The sequence below is a fragment of the Podarcis erhardii genome (assembly GCF_964252035.2).
Source record: "Podarcis erhardii genome assembly, chromosome: 13".
In the NCBI taxonomy this organism is placed as follows: Eukaryota; Metazoa; Chordata; class Lepidosauria; order Squamata; family Lacertidae; genus Podarcis; species Podarcis erhardii.
This window is the reverse complement of record NC_138502.1, coordinates 16,127,196-16,147,530: the sequence shown is the minus strand read 5'-3', so window position 1 is coordinate 16,147,530 and position 20,335 is coordinate 16,127,196. Positions and strand designations below refer to the sequence as shown.

The 20,335-nt window shown below is 48.9% G+C and overlaps 3 protein-coding genes and 1 long non-coding RNA gene across 8 annotated transcripts in view; 3 read left to right on the top strand and 1 right to left on the bottom strand.

The window, feature by feature from the left end:
• LOC309327781 (myocardin-like) overlaps positions 1-14,431 on the top strand; it is a 27,210-nt gene extending 12,779 nt beyond the window's left edge. The window contains exons 7-14 of one of the 2 annotated variants that reach the window (XM_081837275.1): positions 925-1,070; positions 4,002-4,121; positions 5,140-5,408; positions 5,533-5,677; positions 8,039-8,437; positions 9,568-9,705; positions 9,988-10,042; positions 12,098-14,431. In XM_081837275.1, coding sequence (XP_081693401.1) covers positions 925-1,070; positions 4,002-4,121; positions 5,140-5,408; positions 5,533-5,677; positions 8,039-8,437; positions 9,568-9,705; positions 9,988-10,042; positions 12,098-12,534 — 1,709 coding nt within the window. In that variant the 3' untranslated portion in view covers positions 12,535-14,431. Of the gene's footprint in view, positions 1-924; positions 1,071-4,001; positions 4,122-5,139; positions 5,409-5,529; positions 5,678-8,038; positions 8,438-9,567; positions 9,706-9,987; positions 10,043-12,097 lie in introns of both variants that reach the window. The other variant, XM_081837274.1, reaches the window with a different exon arrangement.
• On the top strand, positions 14,432-15,851 carry LOC309327804. Its single transcript, XR_014150651.1, has 2 exons — positions 14,432-14,798; positions 14,971-15,851. It is a non-coding gene; the product is annotated as an uncharacterized lncRNA (long non-coding RNA).
• Positions 14,970-20,335, bottom strand: part of IZUMO1 (izumo sperm-oocyte fusion 1) — a 21,754-nt gene continuing 16,388 nt past the window's right edge. For all 4 annotated transcript variants that reach the window (XM_081837294.1, XM_081837293.1, XM_081837296.1 and 1 more), the window contains 2 exons: positions 18,024-18,195; positions 14,970-17,423 (listed from right to left, as the gene is read on the bottom strand). In XM_081837294.1, coding sequence (XP_081693420.1) covers positions 17,324-17,423; positions 18,024-18,195 — 272 coding nt within the window. In that variant the 3' untranslated portion in view covers positions 14,970-17,323. The remainder of the gene's footprint in view (positions 17,424-18,023; positions 18,196-20,335) is intronic.
• LOC309327784 (netrin-1-like) overlaps positions 20,165-20,335 on the top strand; it is a 59,861-nt gene continuing 59,690 nt past the window's right edge. The window contains exon 1 of the mRNA XM_081837282.1: positions 20,165-20,308. The gene's annotated coding sequence lies outside the window, so the exon portion shown is untranslated. The remainder of the gene's footprint in view (positions 20,309-20,335) is intronic.

Here is a 20,335-nt window from a genome sequence, read left to right as displayed (position 1 = left end):
TGTTTATGGAGGGGCAGGTCCTAATGGAAAGTGCTTGGACTCTGGTACAATCCCAGCAGGAGGGATTGTAACAGGATAGAGCAAATTCCAGTGAGGGCTAGGGAGCTGAATTTGGAAAAGTGGGTTTGAATCCTGCCTCTGTCCCAGGCTTGGCACGCAGCCTTTCGCCTTGTTCTCATCTGCAAAATGGGAATATTGACAGCGGGAGGTTGTCATGAGAAGAAACGGGGTGGAAATTGGGGAAGCTTTTTGCAAAAGGTTTGCAAAAGGGCTGCCTAATTGGGACTGCTCGGCTCCTTGGATGGAATGTGTTCAGAGCAGGGTTCCAATTGCTGCTCTGTTAGCACCCCTCAAATCACCCCTCCTCAGGCAATGCATCAGCTAAACATGTGCGGCTAGGGGCGAGGGCCAGGCTGCAAGGATAAGCAAACAAGCTTTACCCAGTCACAGTTCTCAATTGCCTTCCACCTTGTGCTTGCTTCTGCAGCAAGGAGCCTTTTATATACACGGGGACTCACCTTCTAGAACACTTGATTTTCCAGGGTTCTAAAATGTATGAGGAGACTCTTTCAACAGGCTCCCTGCTGCAGATAGCCACCTTCCACAAGTTTGAAGGTGATGAAGACAATGGTGTGTTTGTTTATGTTTGTGTGTGTGTGTGTGTGTGTGTGTGTGTGTGTGTGTGTGTTTGCTTGTCCGCCGTCCGCCCCCGGTCCTCCGGTCACATGTTTAGGATTAGGGCCAGAACTAGGTATCCTTGCACTTGGGCAAATGGCATGGAACAGGCCCCTAAGTCATCCCTGGATTTTATGATGTGAAAAACTAACAACGGTGTGAAAATCATGTGAGAAACAACAAGAGTTGTCTCTTCTACCCTGCTATAATAATGCCGCCCCTCCTTTCTCTCACTCAAAATGTCTGCAGATGCAACTCTCACTGCTCCTGATTCCTTCACGTTTGAGGAAGATCTCAGTAGTTCTTCTTCTTCCTCCTCCTCCTCCTCCCCATGCTTTGCACTGTCTCCTGGAAGTGCCCATGGGAACCCTTCCACCGCAACGGCGGCCTTTCAGGTAAGCAACTGCGTAGAACTCACCTGTACATGCTGAAGAGACATGAGATGAAAGGGGAACAGGGGATAAGAACAGGGCGCTTGGTGCATACTCCTGGAAATGTAACATTTTGTAGGTGTCCAGCTTTCCATCTCAGTATTAAATATCTGATTCTCATGTCTGAGAATTGCTTAAGTGAGCACTGCATCTTTGAAAGGGAGGAGGAAGGGGGGAGGACCAGATTAAGTTGACTCCAGCCCCATCTGCACTATACTTTTAAAGCAATATCATGCTACTGCAAAGAGTCACGGCTTCCCCCCAAAAATTCTGGGAACTGTAGTTGGTTAAGTGTGCTGAGAGCTGTTAGAAATCCCAATTCCCTCATGGAGCTGCGATTCCTGGATTTCCCCGAGAAGAAGAATCGGTTGTTAAACCACTCTGAGAATTGGGCGCCTCCACACAGCACCCTTAGCAGACTGCATTTCCCGTTATTCTTTGGGGGAAGCCATGACTCTTAAAGTGGCAAGGTACTGCTTTAAATGTGCAGGGCAAACAGGGCCATTAGTTGTTCATCACCACCTCGTCAGCTCCAATAGTTACCAGCCACCGCTGCCTCTCACCCTTTTGAGAGTTTCATGTGAAGTGAGGTGGTATCATTGCTTGCGCAACAGATTGGCCAGAAATGGCTCCTGAGGTGTAAGGTTTGCCTCCTTATTGAGCGGTCTCCACACTTTTGTTAAGAACACCCCTTGATACCCACACCTCCCTTGGCTTATGGCCCAGGTCCACATAGAAATACCGGTACATCGGACAAGCTGAGTTGTCAAACAGGCCTAGTGAATTTGCAGAAGAACTGGTGTAATCTTGAAGTCCAAGTTTCATTCATGAGTTTACTTCCAAGTACAGTCATACCTCATGTTATGTTTGCTTCACGTTGCGGCTTTTCAGGTTATGAATGTGGCAAACCCGGAAGTGTTTACTTGTAGGTTCGCCGCGTGCACACGCACAGAAGCGATCTGTGCACTTCGGTCATGCGCAGAAGTGCTCTTTCATGCACATGCAGTAGAGTCGCTCTACTTATGGACTTTTCGGGGTGCAAACAACACCCCGAAATGGATCGCATTCATAAGTAGAGGTACCACTGTACGTACACTGCAAAATATGAAGGGTTGTAAATATTCGAAAAGCAAAGTCGTAAAATCAACCAATCAATCAAAATAATCTATAATATCTCTCTTTCCAAGTAAGTAAAATAAATATATAGTGGTACCTCGGTTTACGAACTTAATCTGTTCCGGAAGTCTGTTCTTAAACCAAAACCGTTCTTAAACTGAGGCGCGCTTTCCCTAAGAGGCCTCCCACTGCCGGTGCCCTTCCACTGTTCAAATTCCCTTCTAAGACAAAGGTAAAGTTCGCAAACCAAGACACTATTTCTGGTTTTGCGGAGTTTGTAAACCAAATCATTCTTAAACCCTACTGTTCTTAAACCGAGGTACCACTGTATATGATGTGGTTGTGCTGCCCTCTACAGGGCATGTTTGTATATTGCAGGATGTAAGAATCACAATGATGAGTGAATTTTGAGGGGTTGGCCACTTTCTCCCTTTTGAAGGACACAATCACAATAATACCCCCCCCCAAAAAAAAATTATACACAGCAGAACTAACCAGTAGTTAACATAACTAGGCCTGCTGCCAGTCTGCTGTTCTTGTGGGGGGGCGGAGTTTCAGGTTAGAGTTGCCACTTTCAGTACCTTGATTGCCACTCCAACAAACCCTTACATGTGCGACCCACCGAGGCCTAAACTGGCAGGGATGGAAGGACAGAATCCTGCACCCCAAGAGTCATTTCTGATTCACTTAGAAGCCAAAAGCTTTGACACCACCATTGGCTTTCCCCAGCTTCACACAGGACACCCACACTCCCAAATTATTCCTGGTTCTAGAGAGGGCTGGGGGCACTGAGGAGGTCAGAAGCCTTTGGAGGCCGAGAGAGAGAGAGAGATTGTTCCAGGGCAGCAATTCTGGGAATGATGACACTGACCTTTGGTTGTAACATGACTTACTACTCCCAGTATTAACAAATAATGTTGCCTGTCTTATCTGAAGATGTTATTCTGAGGTGCTATTCAGGCACTCAGCCCCTCCATCCTCCACACTGCCCAAATCTCAAAGCCAGCACTGCCTGTGTGCTGTGCTCTCCCCCTGCCTCCACACCGCCCCAAGATTGCATTCAGCACAAGACGAGCTTATTGGGTCAGGCCGCAGGCCTATCTAGACCAGCACTCTGACCTCAACTGCTGTTAGATTTTGTACGTCTTTGTGCACATGCCAAAGAATTCCCATTCTAGGCTTCAGGACAGAATGTGGGGTTTTAAGGCTGGATGTGGTGGGCAGGTACTGTATAGTAAACCAGCCCCCTGTCACCTCCCCAGCTCCCTACCACCTCCTTCAAAGCTCTGTCCCACTTTCTTTCTTTTTTAAATTGTTTTTTATTGATTTTCCAATAAAAACATCCAATTAATATATCCAATCATAATACTCCAATTAAAATAAAAAACACCAAATTATAGTCCAAATTATAATCATTAATTTTTCGGACCACCCCACGATCTGGATCTCTGAAGCATATCTCCACATTTCAGTCCTGCCTCTCCTCATTGTTTCCATATTTTCCACATCTTGATTTTGATGCTTTATAGCCCTGTCCCACTTTCTGCCCAGCGGCATTGCCTCTCGCTGTTCTTCTCCTTCTTATCTGAAATTATACACAAGAGGGAAAACTGGGGCATGCCAGCTGATGGGAAAGCTGAAAGCTTAACTCTCAGAAGGGAAGGATGCTTGGCTTTATAGGAAAGGAAAGTTTGGGGGCTGCCAGTTTAGAGAAGAAGGTGCAGGAGATGGGAGCTAGGAGGGTACTTGGCCTCCATTTTCTCCCTCTTCTCCCTGCAGCTGGACCTCCCTCCGATCCTGGATCAACAGCTGCCTCCTGTGTCATCATCCACCTCTGAGGCTGAGTTCCCTCCCCAAGGGGGGAACCCCCTTGCCAAGCCCTCCGTTTCACTCCTCAAGGTAGAGACCATCAAGAGCAGGAAGGTCAGGGAGGAGGTTGGGGAGGAAGCAGAAGTCCACTGCTCTGTCTTTTATCAGAGAAAAGTATGAATTGGTGCAGAATGAATTGCAAGCCGAATCCAGATAGCTGCCTATTTTGAACAGAGCTGTTGGGAAACTTCCTCTCCTCACCCCGCTGATTTTCACGTAGGAAAAAGTGAGCAAAGATTTCTGGGGGAGCGCAAGGCTTACTGGTGGTGACGGCAGCAACTACATCCCACAGCTGCCCTCAGGGGGAAACATGTCCGCTGCTGTCTTCATTGCCATTCAGGTGCCCAGCTAAGTCTGCCTTATTGCTTTTCACTGACTGAAATGGTTTTATTGACATTTGTGCTGCCACCATACAAAACCTGTTCTGAGGGTTCCTGAATATTTCTGCCTACTTTAGTTGGGAGGCTAATAAAGAAGTGAATCTATATAACCCAATGCAAAAACAAACAGACAAACAGGTGGCTGGTTTTCACCCCCTACCTTTGCTCCTGCATAAGGACAGAGTCAGGTGTTCTTTTGTGGCAGGGAGGACAGTTGGAGGCCGGCCCCTGGTCTCTCCTTCTGCTGCTAACCCATGTTCTGAAGGCCCAAGAATTTAGGAAACGGGGGTGCCCAAGGTAGCAGTACAGTGGTGCCTCGCAAGACGAAATTAATTTGTTCCGCGAGTCTCTTCGTCTTGCGGTTTTTTCGTCTTGCGAAGCACGGCTATTAGCGGCTTAGCGGCTTAGCGGATTAGAAAAAGGGGAAAAAAGGGAAAAAACTCGCAAGAATTCGCAAGACGTTTTCATCTTGCGAAACAAGCCCATAGGGAAATTCGTCTTGCGAAGCACCTCAAAAAGCGAGTTTTTCGTCTTGTGAGACATTCGTCTTGCGGGGCACCACTGTATTACCTAGCTCTAGAAAGCCCCCCTGCTTTAACCACTATGCACCACTGTCTTTTGAGAGTCCCGTTCCTGCTCTCTTTCACACACTTTGATGCCTTTCACAGGCCCCATCCAAGGTCCCTGAGGCCAGGAAGCCCCCACGCCCCAAGAAGGCCAAGGAACCGCGCCCCAAAGTGAAGAAGCTCAAGTACCACCAGTACATGCCGCCCGACCAGAAGGGGGAGCAGGCGCCGGTGCCCATGGATGCGGCCTACGCCCGCGTCCTCCAGCAGCAGCAGGTCTTCTTGCAGCTCCAGATCATGAGCCAGCAGCAGCCCACGCCGACGTCGCCAGCCACCTTCTGCGTCCGAGCCGTGCACGCTGTCCCAGCCAGGTAAGCCGTTTTGCTTCCGGGAACGCTGTCCCCCCTAGACAAAAGCACACTAGCGAGGCCGGAGAGAAGACTGGGATGGGGAAACCCAGCGTCAACTCCTCTCTTTTCTCCCTTTGCCCAGCAGTGCTCCAGAGCAGGTCCTGAGCTTCGCTGGGACGCCTGCGCCACCAAGTGGGCCTCACCCGCTCCCTCTCCCCTCCCCAGCCACGCCAACCTCCCCTTCGCCGCCCAAACCGGAACTGCTGCCTGCCAACTTGGAGGAGCTAACGGTGAGTTGGGGCAGGAGGACTCCCAGCCATCACACATCGGATTCCGCATGGACAGAATCCCCCACTCTCGGAGATGGTTTCTGCAAATCAAGTCCAGTTGCAAATAACCGCTTCAGCCGTTCTGTTGCAGTGAGAGCCAGGCTTCCAAAGAACCTGGTTAGATGGGAAGATCTAGAGGAGGGGCACGTAATCGTCAGCACAAGGGGGCAACTTTCTGAAGGCCACATGGGCAAGGTGGGCAGGGCCAGGGACAAAAGGTGGGTGGGGCCGAGGCAGCAGGCGGGCAGAGCAATAGATGTTGCTCCTTTCTTCAGCAGGCTACACACAAAAGCCAGAGGTCTCTTCACATAATCTCACCCCGACCCCCCTGCATCCATGTGAGCAAGAGCGCAAGGACACAGTCCAGCCAGGCAAAAGCTCTTGTTGGGAAGGGGCAGAGCAGGGCCAAAGGGAGTGGCCTAGAGGGAACTGCCAAAGGCCAGATGGAGAAGACAGGAGGGCTTTATTTGCACCCGCGCCCGAGGCTCTCCACCTAGAAGGAGGATAGGCCTCCTCCTTTCCCATGAAAGCCCATGGGTTAAGATCTGCATCCAAAACTCTCTCTCTGATTGCCCCCTGCCATCCGAGATAAGATAACAACAACAACTTTGTTATTCATACCCTGCCTACTCTGGGCATCTTCCAATACATATAAAAACATAATAAAATGCCAAACATTAAAAACTTCCTGAAGTGGCGAGGAGGGGGCAAGGGCTGTTTCAGTGCTGGTGCCCCGATTATGGACTGATCCCTGCACTAGTGATTAGAATTAATCACCAGACTAAGACTTTATTTTTCTTTTTAACCCCAAGCTGCCTTTGATTCTAGAGCTGTTGTTTCAATGGTATTTCCCCACTGCTTACTGCCGATTCTGTTTTATTTGGTGGTGGTTGCTTTATTTATTCATTGTTAGAAGCCACTTTAGACTTTAGAACTTTAAAAAACAAAAGCAAGTAAAAGCCAAGAAATAAAATGGTAGCGAGGGGAAAGATATGAAGAAAGAAAGAAAGACGGACACCTGGAGTTGTGAAATGAAGGGAGGGAACTCTGGAGAAGCTTCCATCCTTGAATTATACCCGTTAGTAATTCCTGATCTTCTAAGATGAGACTGCAGAGTATGTGCAACTTCACCTGTCCGTCATAGCCACCCCTTGAAGGCTGCTGACCAGCCATTCCTTTCATCTGGCAGATTCTTGGTGAGCGGCCCAGGAACTATCCGAGCTTGGAAGGGGAGACACATTCTCTCCCAACTATTGGCGTCTGGTGCCACAGGCAGAGAGGCCAGGAGCAGGTGGAGCTAGAGCCAAGGACAGGCAGAGATAACTAAGTTTTGCACCCCCCCCAATCCTCCTGCTCCTCTTTGCTGAGTTTTGCAGGCTAAGGTCAGTGGGGCAGTGCCCCGTTTTCCCTAAAGGGCTGGACTTTCGTGCTTCCAAACAAAAGGAAGACAGAATGGGGCAGAAAGAGAGAAGAGAGATCTAAGTCAACTGAGGGTTCGAAGCATCTCTAGGTATTTCTTTGGGTGCTTTTCTCCGGGGATCTAATGTGGTGGGACTTGTAGATCTGCCACCTGGCAAAAGTGTGCATGCTGCACATGCCTTCACTTATCCCCCTACTTGATAAACACATGTTAATATTATCTAGAGCAAGCGGAGCCTGGGTAGTGTGCTGTCGTGGATCTTTTTATTGCTCAGGGAAGGGAACATGTAACAATAAAACTATACTACACACAGACACAATGTGTGCATTTTAGGGGTGGGCAGTAGGCTGTGTGATTTGCAATAGATCGGCAAGGTTTCCTGACTTGTCAGTTGTTTAACAATAGCTGCAACAGATTGACCCCTATGCCTGCACTCTAAATTATACTGATGAATAGCGAAAGCGAGGAAGAAAACCAGGAATGGGTTGCCTGCATGGAAGGACTGTAAGCTCTGTTCCATTCTGGCATTCAAAACAAATTCCCGGGCTCAGAATTCTTTAATGCTGAATGCCTGTCTTTTGCACCATGCTCCTGTTGGCAGATCTTTGCGGGGTGAAGAAGAGTCCTATAAAAAGCAAAGTAGATCCCACATGCCTGGCACTTGACCATTTCTGGTGCCTTGTGTAATATTCTATAGCACCTTTTGTAGGGCAAACCTGCACAGGCCAGTTATAATGTTAAAAATGCATTATAAATATGTGACACCAGAGGGTGCTGTAGAGCAGCGATCCGTCATCTATTGCAAATTGCCTTAAGAGCTATTATTGCTTGTTTTTTATAGTGTTTTTACAATCAGTGTAGATCCAGCCTTAATTTCCTTTGGCCGCTGCTTTGATTCCCAGGTCTCCGAACTCCGCCAGCAGCTCCGGAAGCGGGGCCTCCCTGTTTCTGGCACCAAGCCAGCCCTGCTGGAGCGCCTCAAGCCTTACCAGGTGGCCAGGGCCAAGCCCCCACCTGTCCCACTCTCCAGCGCCCGCTTGTCACCCTCTGACCTAGAGGAGGAGGAGGCCCAGGCCCTGCGGGAGAAGCAGCGGGTGGCTGAGAGCCTGGCGCAGAAACTCCACCGGGAGCAGAAACACCACCACGACGACGACCTCCGAGTGGAGCTGGAGATGCACAAACGGATCAAGAACCGCCGCAAGGGAGCACTACTGCCCCACAGCCAGCAGGGGGCACCTCCGCCCTACATCCCCAAGAGAGAATGCGCCAAGGAGGGAGGAGGCACGGAAGATGGCTTCATGGTGAGCAAACAAGCATTCTCCAGCTGATCCAAAAGAGAGTGAGGGGCCTCCTGGGTTGCCTGTGTGAAGGAGATTATCCCACTGGATTAGAGCAAAGAGCTGGGAGAGAGGCCACCTGAGATTTGCAATTCTAGAGGGCTGCTGGGCCATAGAAACGTCCACAGCATTCTGCTACCCATGGTAGCAAACCAGATGCTCTGGGAAGCAGGAAATGAGTGCAACAGCCCCTCTTCCCAGTGGATTCGGGTGCATTTGAACACGGAGACTCCATCCTTTTAGGCTGCAGCCTTAGGCTTCAACAGGGTTAATAGCCGCGGAATAATCCATGGATTTATCTAATCTACTTTTAAAGTCTTTGTGGCCATGACCACATCCTGTGGCAGGGAGTTCCACAAGTTAATTGTGCATTTGTGTGAGTGTGAAGAAGGACTTCCTTTATTTCATCCTGAATCTACTGCCAGTCAGTCTCAGTGGGTGACCCTAAGTTCTAGTATGGGGGAGAAAGAAAAGCACCTTCTCTCCATAACATGCATAATACCACATGCCATGGCCTCACCCCCACCGCTGTCATCTGTTCTCTAAATTCAAAACCCCCAAGTGTTCTAGAGAACATTATGGCTAGAGGGCTAGAGAAGCTAATTCAGAGCTGTATCCTATGAACTGTATGTTTGTTTTTTCCAGGATTAAGATGAACAAACCGGTCTTTTCTTTATCTGCTAGGGGAGTACTGGTTTGCTTGTTTCCCCATCTTAATCTGTTGCTCAAAAAAGTAGGGGTGGCCCTTTTGCTAATGGTGTCTCCTAGCAAGGGGTGGGGGCAAAAACCAAATTGTCTCCCTGTTGCCTCAGATAACTTAGACATTAAAGGTCAGCAGCTGGCAGCCCTAAGGCTTAAGCCAAAAAAGTCCTTGCCACAGAGGCACATGTTTGCATGTGCATGCATGTGGCAGGGCTTAGTTTGGGGGCTTGTGGGCGTATCACCCAATGAGCTGCTAACCAATGAGCATTGGACATTTTAAGAGAAGTCCGCTTTAGCCCTGGTTGGGTAGCATCAGTGGGGCTGGTAGCAAGGAGGGCTTTTGTCTGGGGCAGAAAATGCTAGACTTTGTATTTCCTCCATTTTCCTGCTAGGTTTTGTGCCCTGCCTCCTGTGAGCCGATTAATTCTGATATGGAGCTGCCCCTTGAAATAACAGCCAGCCCCCCGGACCCAGCCCCAGGAACCCGGTCCCTGGAGGAGGAGCTCCAAGAAGCCATCCAGAAAGCTCAGGTACTGTGGGGCGAGGAGGCCCAGCTGGGCTTCTCCAACCTCTGCACATGCACCGAGGAACTCTTCTCATTTTAATTATAATTATCCCACATGTCTGAAGTCTTGAAAACAAATTTATGGGATGAGCTCCTAGGCCATATTGAGCTTGCCCCCTGCCTGAAACTCATCACGGCATAGAAGACCCCTGTACAAAAAAGGACCCTGCCCCAGAGCTGGCTGAATGGCTGGGCCTGGTGAGGACTCCCTTTGTAACTGCTCTTCTTTTCCCTTCCCTGTCTGCAGCTGGTGCCAAGCCAATCGATCGAAGATATCTTAGAGGAACCGCTGATGTGTTCAGGTGAGGAAATGGCCCCCGTAACCCAACTTACCAGTAGGGGGCAGCCGTAAACCACAATTTGCTATTGGAGAAGCTCCAAGAATGGAGCCAATGGGGCAATGATACACTTTTTTCAGAAGACTAGGAATCTGGGGCTCAAGCCCTGCTTCAGAATCATATTCTCTGCCCTGGAAATATAACCCCCGAACCCCAGACAGGTGGGGCAGGATTGTTGGTTACTCAATGGTGAGCGGCAGGCATTCAATCTGTTACCTCCGAGGATGTGGACAGGCTGCTTGGACGAGTGAAGCCAACCACCTGTCTCCTGGATCCTTGCCCATCCTGGCTTATAAAAGCTAGCCGGGAAGGACTGAGCGATGGGCTTCGTGGGGTGGTGAATGCTTCCCTCCGTGAGGGAGCCTTCCCAGACCCGCTGAAAGAGGCGGTTATTAAACCGCTTCTTAAAAAACCATCTTTAGATGCGGCCACGATGGCCAATTATCGCCCAGTCTCAAACCTTCCATTCTTGGGCAAGGTGATTGAGCGAGTGGTTGCTGAACAACTCCAGGCATGCCTGGAAGAAGCGGACCATTTGGATCCCTTCCAGTCGGGATTCAGGCCTCATCATGGGACTGAAACTGCCTTGGTCGCACTGGTTGATGATCTCCGGCGGGCTAGGGACAAAGGTGAGAGCTGTTTCCTAGTTCTGCTGGATCTCTCAGCGGCGTTTGATACCATCGACCATGACATCCTTCTGGACCGTCTTGAGGGGCTGGGAGCTGGGGGCACTGTCATACAGTGGTTCCGCTCCTTCCTCCTGGGCCGTGTTCAGAAAGTGGTGGTGGGGGATGAGTGTTCAGACCCCTGGCCGCTCACTTGTGGGGTGTCTCAGGGTTCTGTCCTCTCCCCCATGCTTTTCAACATCTACATGCAGCCACTGGGAGGGATCATCAGGAGGTTTGGGCTGGGTGTTCATCAGTATGCAGATGATACCCAGCTCTACCTCTCTTTTAAATCAGAACCAGTGAAGGCGGTAAAGGTCCTGTGTGAGTGTCTGGAAGCGGTTGGAGGATGGATGGCGGCTAACAGATTGAGGTTGAATCCTGACAAGACAGAAGTACTGTTTTTGGGGGACAAGAGGCGGGCAGGTGTGGAGGATTCCCTGGTCCTGAATGGGGTAACTGTGCCCCTGAAGGACCAGGTGCGCAGCCTGGGAGTCATTTTGGACTCACAGCTGTCCATGGAGGCACAGGTCAAATCTGTATCCAGGGCAGCTGTTTACCAGCTCCATCTGGTACGTAGGCTGAGACCCTATCTGCCTGCGGTCTGTCTCGCCAGAGTGGTACATGCTCTGGTTATCTCCCGCTTGGACTACTGCAATGCGCTCTACGTGGGGCTACCTTTGAAGGTGACCCGGAAACTACAACTAATCCAGAATGCGGCAGCTAGATTGGTGACTGGGAGCGGCCGCCGAGACCATATAACACCGGTCTTGAAAGACCTACATTGGCTCCCAGTATGTTTCCGAGCACAATTCAAAGTGTTGGTGCTGACCTTTAAAGCCCTAAATGGCCTCGGTCAGGTATATATGAAGGAGCGTCTCCTCCCCCATCGTTCTGCCCGGACACTGAGGTCCAGCTCCGAGGGCCTTCTGGCGGTTCCCTCACTGCGAGAGGCCAAGTTGCAGGGAACCAGGCAGAGGGCCTTCTCGGTGGTGGCGCCCGCCCTGTGGAATGCCCTCCCATCGGATGTCAAGGCGATGGACAACTACCTGACATTCAGAAGACATCTGAAGGCAGCCCTGTTCAGGGAAGTTTTTAATATGTGACATTTTAGTGTATTTTTTATCTCTGTTGGAAGCCGCCCAGAGTGGCTGGGGAAACCCAGCCAGATAGGCGGGGTACAAATAATAAATTATTATTATTATTATTATTATTGTTAGCCATGCCTTCCAGTGCAAAGTCCTGACACAGAAACAGGTTGTGTCGCTTAGATCGGAACGAGCTCAGGGTTAGGAGGGCACGGTAGGTGTGCTGCTGTGCCAAGTTATATCCCGTTTTTCCTCATCTGCTCCAGGTGACCTTCTTCAAGCACCTGCCTTGAACCCAGAAGTCCCTGATCGAGTTGCCCCATCCCCGCAAGAAGCGTCACCACCAAAGAAACCGCGACCCAGCAGCGAACCTCCCTTGGTGACCTCCGCCATCTTTGATTTTCCTGGTCCCTACGACTTCCTCTCGACAGCCTCCTCTTCCTCTGCGTCGCTGGACTCACTGTCCTCTGTTTTCTCCCCTGACTCTCTGGAGATGCCCCCATCTCCCCCAGATGCCTGGCAAGGAAACGGTGCCCGTGCTGGATTTGACCCGGTCGATTGGCTAGAGGCCTTGACCTCGGGCTCAGCATCAGGCCTCGGCTCCACCAGTCCTGTTGGGGGCAGCATCTTCTGCACGGACTTCTTTGATTCAACCGACCTTGGCGTCAACCACATGATAGACTTAATGGTGGAGCAGTGGTAGGCGGGGTGCTAGCAGCCCATTCGGAGACCCCAAGGCCTGGAGGGAAAGGGGGATAATCCTCTGCATGCCCTGTAAGGCCTTGCCGGCACTGGGTACCACCTTGAATGGGTGAGAACGAGAGAGCAGTTTAACGTCAAGCATCGTCACGGGTGGTTTTGTTTCGGTTCATGCCAAGTCCAGTTGCTCTCTTAGAAGAATTAAGCACCCTGATGTTTGGGTTGTGTCAGCACCAGGCATCTCATCTTCAATGGCCCGACAGCCCCAGAAACCCTTTGCTGTCCTCAGTGATGTCTCTAGCTTGAGATGGATGAAACCAATATTTGCAAGGACAGTGGTCCAGCCAGCCTGCTGCATTGGGATGGTTCAAGACATCGAGGAGATGAATTAAAATGTGTGCCTTTCTGCCATGCCACTGTGAAGCAGTTCTAAAAAAAAAAATGGTTTGGAAGGGCACCAGTTTTCACCACCAGCTCCCCTGGAACCTGGGTTCTTAACAACTTTGGAAGCCATCTTGCATGAAAGCTTTGGCATATGGGTCACGCTACATTGAACCTTGGATGCCTGCATCGTTTCAACTCCAGAAGTCATTAATAGAACAGGAAGTGCCATGGTCTACCTTCAAAGCATCTTCAAGAGGTCATGTTGGCTCAGTTGAACCGTGAGAACAACACCAGCTCTGCACACATCTGCGTGGCCCCATAGATCTAGATGCACGCTGGCTTAGAATGAGAAATGCAGGTTCTACCTTGGTGTGGGGAGGTACCACCGTTTTATTGAGTTAAACAGAGGAAGTGCCAGCTTCGAAACAATTTGGATCGTGCCATCTCAAGCCCCTGGCACAACGGGGGAGAAGCTAAGATTTCCTGGGGCTGCCCTGAATGGGCTATACCAACAGTGGCAACCTCATGTTTTACTGAAAGCAGGGGGGGTAGCGGGAGGGAGGAAAACATCTGTGTTGGGGACCGAACCATCTTTTGTGGCTGCTCAAAGAGAGATGGGATTGGAAGGGTGAAATGCAGCTTTAACTGCTTGTGCCATTCTAACCCTTACTGTCTTTCTTACTTGGTGTTGCGAAGTAGAGGGTGCATATGCAGACACAGGGCTCAGGACCACTTCTTTTTGATCTGGGGGTGCGGGGGTGGGAAAGCTCCCAAAGGGAGCTGGATATGGAGGGATCTGTTTTCACAAGGGAGATGATGGTAGTGGTGGCTCATATCCTAGTAGCCAAAGGTTGCTGGGACATTTAGGTCAATGGGCTTGTGGCAGGATCCGGGCACAGCTATAGAAACTGCTCATGTGGAAACATCTAAGCAAAGGCTTAATTCTGCTTTAATTTATAGCCGTTCCATTCCTGAAAACTATGGTTCTGTGAGACTGGCCCAGAGAATTTCCACTGCTCTCACCAAGCTAAGGACTTATTATTCACACTTCTGTTTGCCCCATGATTTTTAGGCACGGGTCTGAGAGGTTTTTCTTTTGTCTTGCTGGTTTCCCCAGCAAAGCGCCCTGTTTACTGCCCAATCAGAACAAAGTCTATCTGCTGAAAACCCAATTGGCGTTTGTTCCGATTCAGCAGTGAACAGCAGGTTTTCCTGGGGAAACTGGCAAGACTAAAGAAAAAACCTCCCAGACTCTTGCCTAGAAATCATGGGACAAAGAGAAGTGTGAATAATAAGTCCTTAGTTTGGTGATAGTGGAGGAAATTCTCTGTTAGAATACCCTGGTCAGTGTGGATGAGCCCTGTGTTTCTCTGGAGTTTTTGGAAGAAGGTATGACAAGTTAAACTGAGACAATATTGCCAAACATTTCAAAGCAAACATAGACTATTAGGGTGTGTCTGCTGTGGCTATACTCTCAAACTACTAGACCTACATAAAAACAGGACCCACTCTGTTGCAGAAATGATATTCTCTTGAGGACCAAGTGCAGGGGAAATAACTTTTACTGCTTTGAAGTAGAAGGGGCTGTGCAGACTGTTGACAGGCTGGGCACCTATGACATCGTAAGTATAGCTTCCCCTCCCCACAGCAGTCTTTCAGCCTCAGGTTTTTATGCATGCATGCATGCACACATATACATACATACATACATGCATACATGTATATCTGTAGTAAGAAAAAAAGACACAGTATACCAGAAGCATGCAGGAGAGGGCCAAAACTGCCAAGAAAATTTGCATCCCCCATAATTTGAAGAGCAAAGACGGAGGGAAGCTGAGCTCACCCCGCGCAGTGGTCAAAGAGTGCTGTGTCCTCTTTTTTTATGTACCGTATTTTTCGCTCTATAACACGCACCCGACCATAACACGCACGTAGTTTTTAGAGGAGGAAAATCCGTGGGCATGTCACCCGTAGGCATTTCCTCCATAACACGCACAGACATTTCCCCTTACTTTCTAGGAGGAAAAAAGTGAGTGTTATGGTGCAAAAAATACAGTACCTCTGTCTGTAACCTCAGAACAGTTTGCTGCACCAGCCATTTCAGCTTTAAAACACTTTCATTTCTGTACTGTCCACACTGTTGACTTGACAAGTTGGATTGTACGAAAGTGAAGGCAGTTTGAGAGTGTGGGCATTAAAGAAACACCCACTTCAAAGCACATACAGTGGAACCTCAGAAGTCAAACGTAATCCATTCCCGAAGGACGTTCGACTTCTGAAAGGTTTGAATTCCGAGGCGTGTCTTCCGACTGGATGACATCTAGGCTTTTTGCAGATTGGAAGCTGCGTCGGACGTTTGGATTCCGAGGAATGTTCAAAAACGGAATAGTTACTTCCGGGTTTTCGACGTTCGGAAGCCGAAACGTTCGGGAATGGAGCAGTTCGAGAACCAAGGTTCCATTGTACTCCTGTTGCCCGAGAGCCAACAGTGTGACTTTGCCCTCCTGGTAACATCATCATTTAACTCACATGGTTCCCCCCCCCAAAGAATCCTGGGAACCATAGTCTAAGGGTACTGGGAATTGTAGCTGCCATTCCCAGGATTCTTTTTCTGGGGATGGAATGTGCTTGGAATGTGTGGCATGGGTGTGACATGGCAACTCATCGGCTAGGGTAAACCAGTCATAATATGCGGGAGGCAGGGTCCTTGGCGTTCAGCATGCAGAATTGTGGGGTTCTGCTTATTTAAAAATCATCTAGCTGATTGTTCTCCACGAGCAGAAAAGCTGCCATGGAAAAAGCCACCAAGTTAAGCCTGGCAAGGATGATAGCCATGTGTGTACCCCGTTCTTCCAACACAGACCTTCAGCATTGTAACCATCATCACCTTCCATCGCCTGCCGTCTCCAAATAAACACCATTTCTCGCTGCCTCAAATACAGGTGGATTGTCGTTGTTGTATTTTATAATACCCTTGTGGAATTGGCTTAGGTTGGTTCAAGGCGCTGTACAGGGCTTGTGTGGAGGAGAAACTCAGTAAGTCTGGAGAAATCATGCACAACACCCAAGAAGTTTAAGTGTTGGGATCAGCCAGGAAAAGAAGGCAGCAGCCCCCTGGTCTGTTGCAACGCCACGTCTTATGGGTGAGTACATGGGGCAGGAGAGTGGGAAAAGAAGGCTCCATATAATCTTCCTAGGTCCGATTATGGTTCCACTCCTCAGACAGCCTGCTGGTTCCTCTGAACGTGTCTTTGTTATAAGTGCTTCCTCTTCTGTCTTGCTGCTCCACAAGCCCCATGCTCTGGTGCCTGCCTGAATCCTTGTTCCAGTCCTCCTTTGGATAGATTTTTCAGCTCCATCCAGGGCCAGTCTTAATCCTGCTGGGACTTGCACTCCCTGTGCACCCTGGTCTTTCTATAGCTCTGGTTTCCAGGCTCCTTGTACTGTAGACCTCTGTAGATCTTTCCTGTCTGCTTTCAAATAACTCAAATTCTGACTTTCAGTCCCCTTAATAATGCAGGCGTGGAGGACCTTTGGCCTCTGGATGTTGATGGAAGTTATAATTAAGCAACATCTGGAGGGCCACAGGTGCCCCACATCTGTCTTAATGGAACTCACCATGGTTTGCCCTCCTTTCCCATAAAACAGTAAATAAATATCAGACAGACCCAGTTGCTCTCTGGCCCCGCCCCAAGCATTATAGTTATGAGGAGGAATTTAGACCGGAAAAACTGGGGAAAGGGTTGGGCACTTCTTCCCCACCCACCGTTTCTCCTTAAAGCTACTGTTCCTCAGAGGGAAAAAGCAACATTACGTGCTTCCTACATTGCTCCATCTGGGTCAATGGTTTACCCCTTTCCAAACTTTTAGTCCTCCCCAGTAAACACACCAAGGGCACTTGCAGACTGTCAACAATCATGGACTGGGATTCAATCACATTCCAGCAAATTCAGGCTAAGGAATTAAACCTGATTTGGAGCTCTTGTGCAACAAACCTCCTTCCTCAAAATAATGGACCTCGCAATAAAGGAATGAGGTCAAATAATGTGGGATTGATTAGGCAACGTTGCATCCGTCTCCCCATAAACAAATCGGGATGAATGTTAAATAGCAAACTCAACCCTGACTAGCTTATTTGCAAATAATTCAGGCTGAACGTTCACCAGACAGGTTGTGTGGAAGCTGTTTGCAAGCAACCTCGGAGCCCTGAAAGTTATGTCTTCCTGATGCCATCTTCATACTCTCCCACACAGAACCCAAGAGAGGCTTTTATCTATTAAAAGATATCCACTATCTTTATCAATTACTGTTAAATAAATAAAGTAGACCAGCTACTACAATATAAGAGCGCCTGTGGGCAGGAATCTGTGTCTGAAGAACTTGAAAGGGGTGTGTGTGTGATTGAGACTTCACATTGCCACCAGCTCTGATGATCCACTCTCACTTTCATCATCGTCATCATCTTCCTCATCTTCTTCCCCCTTCTTACGACGAAAGTAAGCAAACAGGCTATAAAGTTAAAAGGGGTTATGGAGAAAGAAAGAATTAGAGACTCAGCAGATTTCAAACTTTCTAGCTACAGAGAATGGTTTCCTCAGGGCCTTGACCACTCATGAAACTCTGTGTATGTGTCATGGAGCCCAAATATCTTGCAAAGGATTCTGGGAAGCTGCTTAGCATGAACAGACCTGAGACAAGGCTTGAATCTGAGGTGGCTTCCAATGGGAATGTAATCAAATATTTTTTGTTGTCCTTTTGATAGGATCTGAGGGAGCTTTTCTGCCGTTACTGATCATCTTACAGAGAGTTTACCAGGCATTCCCCACTCTCGCCTTATACACTGCTCTGTGTACCTCTCCATCCACACACACATGCATAAACACCTGAGGGCAGTCTATATCCATATGTCCATCTTTTAGCCCTCTGGGATGGTGGTGCAACCTCAAAGGTGCCAGCTGGCCTGCTGAGTAGGGCATTGTGTTATTTCCAAGCTTAAAGGGGGCATTTGGGAACAGAGGCTCTCGAGATGGAGGGGTGGGCCTGGCGTGCCCTAGTGTTAACCTATTACCAGTCACCCTCGGGGTGCCATCCCAGCCCCCCAGGACTCACAATGCAAGAACGATGAAGACAAACAACCCGCCTGTGCCCCCAATCACTATCCAAACAGAGAAGTCGGCTTGAGGGGGCGGAGCCCTGGATGAGATTCCCAAGGCAAGGGGGACTGTCATCGTTGTGTGTGACGGCCGGGGGAACCAAGTGGTCTTCCCAACTGGAGGCACCACTGAAGAAAAGAGATTAGAAAGAGAAGGCCCTTCAATCAATGTATCAGCTAGATGACTGCGTTAAAAACTCATTAAAATAACCTTTTAAAGACATCCCTGATTAAGCGGACAATGCTTTTTACAGAGAGAGAGAGAGAGAGAGAGAGAGAGATTTTAATACAGTGGTACCTCAGGTTAAGTACTTAATTTGTTCCGGAGGTCTGTACTTAACCTGAAACTGTTCTTAACCTGAAGCACCACTTGAGCTAATGGGGCCTCCTGCTGCTGCCACGCCGCCGCTGCGCGATTTATATTCTCATCCTGAAGCAAAGTGCTTAACATGAAGCACTATTTCTGGGTTAGCAGAGTCTGTAACCTAAAGCATATGTAACCTGAAGAGTATGTAACCCGAGGTACCACTGTATAGGTTCTTATAAAGACTGATGGGTGCTATCTTAGATGAGGCGATCCTCTTTCCCTCTCACACTGGTGAGAACGTCTTTTCTTCCTCCGGATGTCCTTTTTATTGCATATTCATGATACCATGTGCTCATGATGCTGTTGTGGGGGAGTCACACACAATCCCTGTATGTTTGTGCCTGGAAAAAGTTTCAGGGCGCTCACACTGCTTCATTTCCAATCAGTGCACAACCTGTAACTTCCTCCTGAAATCCTGTAACTTTTTATACCACCAATAATAAAGCAGGATGAATCTACTAGTAGTGCACTATCACTGTGTCAGGAACATGCTGCAGAATTCACCCACACGGAAACAGCAGTTTGTAGGGGGACCTAGGATGGAGTCTTCTGTTACATACAGGCAGCGACCATTTTGCACAGGGGTTCCATTCCTGGCCACCTCCCCCTGCATGTCGGTGGAGTGTGCAAAAGCCCACTCCGCCCCGTTCTGGTCGGTCGCGCATCAACTAGATGTGTGCAATATGGTCGCTGCCTGTATGTGCAACATCGAATGGCAAATATAAAATACATTTTTATATTCAAAACTATTATTTAGCCAAATGCAAGCATGCAGACATAATTAGTTAAACCTATTTTTTATTTGTCCAATAAGGCTACATCCCTAAACACACCAAGGAATAAGTTTCACTGAACTGAATGGGACGTACTTCTGCATAAGCATGTACTGTATGGCTATCTGGGATGCTTTACTATACCTGGCCTTGAGTTTCAACTGCCCCCTGCTGGCTATTTGCCAGTACTACAGCTCTGCAAAGTAAAACGAAAGCTAGTTCATCATAACAAAGGCTACTAGATAGATCCCTTTGGCCATATAACTACAGCAGGCAACATGGTTCTGAGGTGAAATGCATGTTCTCCATCTGCTCTATTGAAAAGTCAGCTCCATCAGGCTCTTTCCTCAACTTTCACCAGCAGCCAGTTCATCAGGCAATTGGAGACAGAGACAGATGAGACAAGAATTCTGTAGCTGAGAAATAGTGCCTGAGGGGGTTTTGCCTGCCTGCCTGCCTTCCTTCCTTATCCCTTTTCCTTTTGTGTCATGTCCTTTAGAGTGCAAGCCTCTCTGGGAGACTTTTTGGTTAAAAAAAGAGAGAATTTTTACAAAATGCTTCAATTTTATTTTTTTAAAATGTACATATAAGGTGAAAATTCCCTATCCATTTCCACTTAAACAACATCAGGCGGCAGGCCTGTGAAAGTCTATGGGACCTTGGAAAGCTACTGCCAGTCGGAGTAGACAGTTTGGGGCTAGGTGGATCAACGGGTCAACATCCTCCCGAGAATGCATGAGGAGGCCTTGCGAACTATGTGGGATAACCTTAAACTCCAATGCCCCTGGCGCCCAAACACGCACTGCCATCTACTCATTTAGGCACATGTGAGGAGGGGTTCTCTGCACATGCACAGTTGCACTGCTCATGACGGGCTGACGATTGCCCCTTGCATAGAGGAGCCTTCCATGCATGAGACTCAGTACGTGTGCAGACCCCTTCTCACATGTTAGTGGCGTGGTGGTGGTGGGCTAACCCAGTGTTTCCCAACCTTTTTTGGGCAAAGGCACACTTGTTTCATGAAAAAAATCTCGAGGCACACCACCATTACAGCCCCGTGACGTCAGCGCGCAGCGTCACGCCGGGAGGGACGCACGAAAGTGTAAGTTTCAATTTTTTCCCCTCCCCC